The 9,423-nt window shown below is 38.2% G+C and overlaps 1 protein-coding gene across 1 annotated transcript; it reads left to right on the top strand.

Moving 5' to 3' along the window:
* The first annotated feature begins 1,981 nt into the window (after positions 1-1,981).
* Positions 1,982-8,308, top strand: LOC140228727 (DNA damage-inducible transcript 4-like protein). The gene is made up of 2 exons (XM_072309008.1): positions 1,982-2,438; positions 5,883-8,308. The coding sequence occupies exons 1-2, from the start codon at positions 2,297-2,299 to the stop codon at positions 6,350-6,352; spliced, it is 612 nt and encodes a 203-aa protein (XP_072165109.1). The 5' UTR covers positions 1,982-2,296; the 3' UTR covers positions 6,353-8,308.
* The last annotated feature ends 1,115 nt before the right edge of the window (positions 8,309-9,423 follow it).

Genomic DNA, 9,423 nt, shown 5'->3' on the forward strand with positions numbered 1-9,423 from the left:
CCCGTCCTGTTGTTGATATATATATATATATATATATATATATATATATATATATATATATATATATATATATATATATATATGTATATATATATATATATATATATATATATATATATATATATATATATATAGCTTTCTGCTTAAGATGGTGGTCTCCTGCGTTTTGTTCCTGATAATTTGACTGAATAATGAACGATTATTGTTCATGCATGCCTGCATGATTGATACATGATTACACATATTATGTTTAATCTTTGATTTCAATTTCAATTTATTTCGTATTTCTCGATAAAGAATACGTGATAAAACAAAATATGATAATACAAAATGTCCAGCTTGGATACATACATAAAGAAATAGGAATACAAACATAATACATAGCGGTCGATGTGTCATTTTCAATCAAATTAAAGGATGCAAAGAGAAATACGATGGAACCTACTAAAAAGCAAAGCTTGTTGAGTGTAGGTCCCAACAAAAGCCTAGTGTGGGGTACAGGATGAGGAGCACGAGACAAATTAAAGACCAGACGGTAAGGATAAACAAAAGAGAATGACTATTAATATTCGGGGGTAGAGAAGATTCTTCTCACATATATATTATATGTATGTGTGTGATAAAATGAGAACAAGTAACCACATGCTGCACACTATAGCAGTTGCTCTAATAGCAATTTTGACATGGGAGTGATATTGTGAATAAGACATAATGTTAGGGTTTAAACATTCCGGCTTCCCTAGACACGGGGAAAGATTCGAAAAATGGAAAACATGAACAATTGCAATTCCTACATGTGATATACGCAGCCAGCGTATATCACATATAGGACTGGGACTGTATGATTAATCATATAGGACTGGGACTTAATGATTAATCATACAGTATGGGACTGTATGATTAATTCTGGAAAATCGTTTGTAACGTTATATTCACTTTGTGAAAATGCAGAAATAAATCAAATCAAATCAAATCAAAGACACCTATTATTAAAGAAGCACTTTAATGCTTTGTCGTTTGTATTTCTTGTCGTAAAATGAGTCCTTCTTGCCGTCATTAAAACAAAGCAAATATCCCATGCACTCAGATGTCTAGGTGTCAATGTAAACATGCTAATCAAAATGAAGTGAAAAGGAAAATGATGTCAGCATATACTAACATTTCTTCGTGAAAAAAAAAATACAGCGAAATGATGATGATAATGATGATGCCGGTAATATTAGGAAGCTGCAGTAGCCCCATAGATAAGGAAGCTTTCTTTTTTTTTTTTTGAATAAGTCTTTTTGTACGGTATATTTAATAGATTACACACATCGCATGGTCCAATACATGCCAATTGTTCATGTCCGATAGCATTCTGTGATCTATCGAAAAATCTTACGTATCAAACTTTCAGTCAAAACGTACCAAAGTACTGTTGCAAAAATAAATACGCATAGATAACCAAGATCACAATTACGCGCAAATATATAGATTGGCTTGATTTTGTACAATAAAGAGGAAAGGTGGAGAAGAGAAGGAAGAGGACACTTTTCCAACTGAAAACAATGTCTTTCATTTTCGATCATTACGAGATGAATAATATTGTTCTCACTTTTTAATGCAATTGCCCCATGTCTTTTCAAATGCATCAGAATATAAATGAATGAAGACAAGTACCTAGACTTCTGCAACTCAAGAAATTTCAGAACTCGACCGATGGCGCACGCGAATGTTCGTTCACAAAGCTTTTTTGCCCCTTTTGTTACAGGTACACCGAAACCTCGACGAACTGCACGTAGCCGAGCTCACTTGTTTTTCGCGAATCCTGCTGACTCCTCTTGTGATTGGCTGGTTATGACCTTGCCAACAGTGTTTCTCCCAAATAAGGAATATGCAAATCAGACTGCTCGTCCTGCATGCATAAATAGGCTACTCGGATCAGCTGTGCAGCTGTATGAGGTGCTTGGACAATCAGCTGTCTGTACACCACAGCGAGCTTTGCTGCATGCTAGCTGCACGCGCACGTAGCTTTCCATTCAACAGTGGACTGTCTGCTGCTTGCAGTCGAACGCGAACGGGTCGGTCGTCGTGGAGGGAGGAATACGAATGGTGGCCAAAGTCTGCTTGTCTCACGAACTGTACTGAGCTGAGTATATGAATTTGTAGTTTCTGACAGTCAGAAGATCAAACTTCACAGAACTTCAATATTCATTTGGATCGTAAACGGAGTCCAAGCGTTACGCCAAAAAGAACTTTTTGACTGACTACTGTACGTGAACTCCCGCCAGCTCTACAGACTACGGAGGGAAGATTCATGCCTCGTCTTCTGTCTTTGGATAATACTCCTCTAGGCCTAAGTGAAAACTTCGACAAAATGTTAGACCTGCAAGAATACCCGAGGTTCCGCAGATCTGTGAACATCATCGAAAGTGTTCGTAACAACATCAACTTACTTGGTAAGATTTTTTATTATTCAAACTGTTGTATTTATCACACAAATCTTGGCCAACGTACAGTGCCAAGTGGTAATTCACACAGTACAGCCACAGTACGTACATTGCAAGTACACACGTGTGCACTTCGTCTTTTTCCTTACCATCCGTGCGCCGTGCACCCATGTGTTGTACTTCAACCACTAAATGAGTCACTCCTTCGTGATCAGCTGGTCATCTGCGTAATATGCCTCAAATTATTGCACAATACCACACATAGAACTTGGTGAACTCTGCCCACATGTGGACAGTTTAACATGCTTACCTGTATAAGGTTAATGTGGTCGTCTGCTACAGTATACATTTAAGCTTGGTGTAATGCCATTTTTACTGTCTTTGCCCTGAGAACTACCAGATGTAAATATGTTGGTAAATTATTAGTATTCTGTGTTTTCCTGGTCATCATTGTTCGCATTTCTACCAAAGCAAAGTCATCACTAGGAATTCCCGTTCCTTCAAAATACAACGAACATGATCTCAGAACAAGACCAAACACTGTTTGTATGATCAGTATTTCATTAAATCTGCCCTCCTTACATATATATCCAGCCAGTTTTGACTGGTTCAAATCTAGGTAACTGGCCATTTTTTTCAGAGGAATCTATTCTATTTATGATTTCATATTACTCATTCATTTATTTGTATAGATGCTACATCTATTTACTGATGTAAAAATGCTTTTAAATGTAAGCTTTACAACTGAAGGGCTAATCATCAATTGTGACTACTTGTAGGTATGAAGAGTCTTTTTGCAAAAACCGATATAAAGTCCATTTTTGAAGATTTTTTAATTACGGTCTCTGTCATAAAGTACAAAATAATACCTTTTAATGATGTATTGGTCACTACATATAAAGGTACATTTTTGAAGTTATGGTCAAAAGAAGCAAAAATTTTCTTATTCTTTTTATTTTTCTTGACCTTCAATCGCAGATATCTCATTTGGCAAATATGGACTTATCGGTTTTTGCTAACAAACTCTTTGTATGCTCATTTTAATTGCGCAGTACTAAATTTTTAGACCGTCATGGCATCAACACAAAGGCCCGGCCCATTAACCCGTTAGGAATTGCCAATCATGCCTATATGCCCCAACTAGTTCTAAGATAATATGATCAAATATTTGAGGGAATCGAAGTGCCATGGATTGTGTCTATGCCATTTCGTATTTGATTCTTTTCGAGGATTCTGAGCCTAGTCTTTTACCAAATTATGTCCAGTTTTTATTTCATGTTCCTGCTGTTACTTCGTAGTGCACAATTGTGGATGCTGAGGTTGCGTTTGAAATGGCAGAGTTGTAGGGAATTGTGCAGTTTCAGTTGTACAATAAAGAAGATAAGAATGAAACTACCCTTGTTCTCTGTGCATTCTTGGTCAAAATGAGTCATATTGAGTGGGGCTCAGAATACTGTACAGGCGCAATGCGTGAGTTGTCACGTGCATGGCCGATTTTGAGTGCATGTACCATAGCTGTTTGCCCCCGTGGATCCATGCCCACCCTTCTCTTGTGTTCTGCTCATCCACCCGTAGTCTTCACAAACACCCAGGGGCTCTAGTTGTTACCCTTTTGGGATTTTTCTATTGTCATTAGGTACGGCTGAGAACACAACAGGATTCGTCATTCTATACATTGCAACATCAGTAGGATGGAGAGTATGGGCTTGTACCCTCTTTTTCATATTTTTACATTTTGTCTTGATGTTTAAAAAATGAAATGAAACGGAATGCAACAATACAGACCAAGTTTTGTGTACTCTTAACATATTGTGGGATTGTACCATGCTATATTCCAGAATCACCAGCTTTCATACCTGTCTGTTGGACCGGGGGGGGGGGGGGGGGGGGTGTGTGTTAAAAAAAGTGGCTGTCAACAATGGTTTGATACGTGCATATGTAGTTCCATGCATATTACTATTTATTTACAGTGTATAATTTTACAGCTGAAATTGAAACATCTACATTTGTATGGACAGAGAGCTGAGAGAACATGCTAATGATTGTGTCATACATTTTGATGCTGAAGACTAGAATCTTCTTTGAGCCATGATGTTCGTTTGCTGTCGTCACTGAATACTTCAGTATTTACTACTCCTTGCCAAGAATATTACTTCTTGTACAGGATCTTATGAAACGGGAAACGTGCAGAGTTTGTGGTTTTTCGCTATTTTCAGGCTTTGCTTTCTTACGTCCCCTTCCTCAGCCGAACTCAGCTGTCCCCTTCCCCTGGGCTTCTCTCCCCCCCCCCCCCTCTCTCTCTCTCCTCATCTCTCATACAACATACACACACACACACACACACACACGCTCTCTCTCTCTCCCACTTTCTCGTACTTTCTTTCTATCTCTCAGTAAGCATGAATAACTGATTGGGACGAGAAGCCCAACCAATGGCAGGTGGTGCAGTATTGTTACTAGGTCGACACGATTGGCCGACACGTAGGAGTGGTTTATACATATTCATGAAGGGTGCGCTCTCCATATGTGAGTTCTCTCCCTGACCCCTGTCGATTGGGACGGCATCCAGGGTAGGGGCTCTCACAGCTGTTCAAGTGATCTCAGTCTCATGAGCATGCACTTGAGGCAATGAGCTCAGAATACAGGGTTGTGCACATTTCTTGCATTTTGTATAGAGACAGCAGGGAAGTTGAGAAAAGTTATTCTGGTACATCAAGTTTGATATTTGGCACAATAAGGGAATTCTATATTTTTCATTGACCCTCTGCGTTGTGTATAAAAGGGTGCTTTATTTGTGCCATGTAGTGTATTTAGCCATTTAAGTACTGTACTTGTAGATTCACGGCACTATTGCACTTGTAATTCACTCAGTTATTGTTATTGGCAACCACATGAAACCTCCATGGGCACTTGAGATGAGTTGCTGGGCAGGTCTTGGCAAGAATTTATTAAGGACTATTTAAGAACCTTAAGCAAAGTTGTAATGCTTTGTCTATCCTCTTCCTCGATTCTTTATATAGGCCTACCAACCGGCATGCTGTGTTCTGTGTAATCCTCTCTTTCAGCAACCTTCTAAGAAAAGTAACAAAGTGATCCTCGTTGTCCTCTGAGGTCTGAGGAAAATAAATGTCAGTCCAGCCATTAGGCTTTTGCCAAGGTGTCATTCATGCCTACCCCTCACTGGACTACATGGATGACTGACCATCCCTTGTCCCCGGCTTTGTCCTTCAGCACACTGTGGCTACTTTGTCCTTCAGCACACTGTGGCTGCTTTGTCCTTCAATGTGTAGTATCACACTTGACCACTCTATCTGTAAGTCACCTTGAGGATATGAACATTGTATTTTTCCCATCTCTTCTTTGATTGCTGCTCAACTTTGTGAATGTTATGATTCTGAATTAGTAAGAATATTGTTTGTGAATTAATCATTTCCAACTTTCTTTTTCTTATAGATGACAATGCTGTGGATCAGTGTGGCAATTACGAAGATGGAGACAACGATACAAAGATGGCTCAGTTTGTGTCACATCTGGTGCTCAACACACTGAGGAAAGCCAAAGATTCACGGGAATTCAGCGGCAAACTCCTAATCCCAAGCAACCTGCCTGACCACGTTGCTAGAGACGTTCTCATCATGGCACGCGAGGAGCCGTGTGGCGTTCGCGGATGCTCATTGGACATTGTGTACGAGGATGGGAACATGTGCAAACGCTTTGGACGTGTCGCTGTCGATCCAGACACAGTAACGACTTTTGAGATCACTGTCATTCTCGGAAGGGACTCGCCAAAGTGGTTTTTGTCTAAAATGCAATCAGTGCTGAGGAACTCTGGGGAACAAACTGTGCTGAAATCATGTTATAAACTTGTGAAGACCAAGCTGTACAGACGGAATAGCAGTCTTTCAATAAAGGAAGGATCTTAACTTGAGTTGGCTCAACTACAGACTGATACAGTTTATTTTTTTCTTTTGTCAAAGTTTGGTTTTTCCAGAACTTTTGTGTCTATTGCAATATTTTGTACCTTACCCATTTTGTCAACGGAAACTTCCATGTATCTTCCCATAGTAATTGTGTACTGGGCATGCACTTGTTATGGAAAAAGAAAACTTAACCATTTTCCACCTGAAATCCTGTGCACATTAATATCATGTACATTGCTATCGTTTGTATGGTGCTCCCTCTAAAAGCAATCATGATTTTGTTTTTCTTTAATTTTACTGTCAAAAACGTTCAGGTAAATGGTGAATGGGTGCAAGATATTCAGCCATTTCATTACTTTACATTGCATGTGTACCTGTATTCATTCTGATTGCCTGATTACTATTGTTTTTGTATTCAGTGCTGCACATTGTTGATCGGTGCAATGGCTGATAAGACAAGAGTGCCGAGAAATACACAGGGTTATTCTAGAGTCATCTGAGTACACCAAACAATAGGACCAGTGTAGGAAGAGGCTCATGTTTTAAGCTTCTTTTCAGGCAAATACCCAGAGATCAAAGTTAATACAATGTATGTAACCTGCTTCTAATTAGCTGTGTTACTGGAGTTGTTTCATATGCCAGTTGACACCAAGACAGAGTATGAAGCATGAAGTATTTTACTTAAGGTACACAAGGTCGTATTGTGAAAATGGTGTGCTGCTTTTCTTGACCATGTGCAAACAAATGGAGGCTCAAAAAGTGATGTCCTCATCCAGTTTCTTTACTCCTGTAAGTTGAAAAAAAGTCGTTAAACAGAGTAAGGAAAAATGTGTTATTTTATGCTGTTCCATCTAATTGTTTAGATAGTAGTATGATATGTTGTACCTATCTGTATCAAATTTAAGGATCTCTTCTTTTTTTTTTGTCAATAGTAATCACAATGAATGCTGCTACTGATTGCCTGGTGCAATCAATGTAATCATCCACACATGTTTGATAGCAGTTAAGCACACCACTTCCCTCTGATGTATGTAAAGCAATGTTAAAACACAGTGCTTCTGCTCGCAGAGAATGAGTCTAAATTTTTCCTTTTTTTTTTCCTGTGTTTATGAATGAATTTGGAAGCTAAAAGGTCATCAGTTCTAGCACGATTTTCAGCAAGGGGAGTGAATGCGAAGAAACTGAAACTGTAGTCATTGATCCAAATACAGTACATTACCATTTATTTATGTTTTGATTAAAATCTTTCAGTCCTGTATAGTAAAAGACTGCCAGTAAACTCTTGTCTGTCAATATCATAGACTGTTACCTCAAGTCACTGTTACCAGGGTTTAGCTTTCAGTCTTTATTATTGTTATTGTTATTATTATTATTATTGTCATTATTACAATATTATTATTGTTATTATTATTATTGTTATTATTATTATTAAGAGGTACAAAACACCATTGCTAGATATATCAACACCAAATTAAGAAAACAAAACATTGTTTTATATTATTTGAGAAAAGTCCATGGTATTTATACTTTTTTTTTCACTCAAATGTTATTGATTTTGTCCCTAGCCTCCCTTGTCTTGTTGCACATTGAAGACTGCATGGTAGACTTCCTCTGAATGGCATAGTGAATGTTTCATATGCCCAGTAGGCCCGAGAGAAGTGCAGTGTGATAAATGACTACACATCATTTTTATTTATTTGATATTTGTGCTTCAGTTTTACTGAAATATTCAGATCCCTTCATTACCAAATGCTGCTCTTGTCACCTGTTTGTCCTGCCTCCAAAGTTGATGTACACCGTCTCCATGCTACTGATGAATGTTTGAGATGAAATTGTACTGTGATGCAACACTTTCCTTCTTTTTTTTTTTCATTTTAGATATATTTCTCAGACGAGTGAAAACTGAACACCTGACATGATATGTTTCAAGATATGCAATAAAAATGGATCAACTTGAAATGATGAGTTGTTTTGTGTTTTTTATTCACTGTTTTACTATGCATTTGGCTCTATAGTAAACATAAGGTTCCCAAGTACACTTCATCTAAAACACCAGTTGCATACAATGTAGTGTTCATAATACATGTTCTCATCACATTGGATACAACTGCACCATACAATGTACAATATATTGGACAGTGAGTTATAGTGTCAAATTTTCAATGATGATTAGGTGCAAATAGTGGGTAAGGTCATTATCATCAGAACATTTGTCTTTCGTGAAGAGGAAAGAAGATGTATCATGTGGCAGTGTGTGTATTGTGCATAGTTAGGTCATGTTTGTGTGTATGTTTTATCTTCAAAACAGTTAACTTTATGATTATTATACATAATTTATGCCAGAGATACCATTAGTATATTACTTCGCTTAAAACCTGTGCAGTAAATATAACAATGTCTTCAACTTTCGTTCCATTTTCCCCAAATTTGAATGCAGATTTGATGGGCGATCAAATGATTTTTAGTATGTACTGTATAGGATATTGGTCAAATGGAATGAAAAGAAGCTGGTGGTGGTGGTGGTGGTGGTGATGGTTTGTGTGTGTGTGTGTGTGTATGTGTGTGTTTGTGTGTGTGTGTGTGTTTGTGTGTGTGTGTGTGTGTGTGTGCTTGTGATTGTCTGTCTGGCTGTTTGTTGAGTGTGCCCAAGGAGGTTATACCTCCTTGGTGTGCCCTGGTAGATGGCTAACGGAACAAAGTTTCCACCTCTAGTGCTCATGATTGCTGTGAGAAAGCACTGTACAGCTGTACATTGTACATTGTTCAACGTGAAGTCCCCGGTCAAATGTATTTCCCCGTGAGTTCCACATGAGCTTGCATTGTACTTCTAATGAAAGGAAGTATCTCTCGTTCATTCGAGAGTACAGTGCACTCTGTCCACACACCATGTGATAGAGCACTCTTAGGGAAGTAACGTTTTCTTATTGTAGGCCTATAACTAAACGGATCACACGTCAATTATCAACATAATTATATACACTGTAGATATCCTGGTACATGTATGCCGGTATAGCCCAGTTTCGATGTTCTAAATCATGTGTTCGAGAAATTTACACCGACTTACATTCATTCAG

The sequence above is a fragment of the Diadema setosum genome, chromosome 5 (genome assembly GCF_964275005.1).
Source record: "Diadema setosum chromosome 5, eeDiaSeto1, whole genome shotgun sequence".
NCBI lineage: Eukaryota > Metazoa > Echinodermata > Echinoidea > Diadematoida > Diadematidae > Diadema > Diadema setosum.

Bases quoted from the DNA above. Each gene is read 5' to 3' on its own strand.
- LOC140228727 (XM_072309008.1), top strand. From the start codon at position 2,297: ATGCCTCGTCTTCTGTCTTTGGATAATACTCCTCTAGGCCTAAGTGAA. The intron at 2,439-5,882 runs GTAAGATTTTTT...TTTTTCTTATAG, and splicing joins TAACAACATCAACTTACTTG to ATGACAATGCTGTGGATCAG.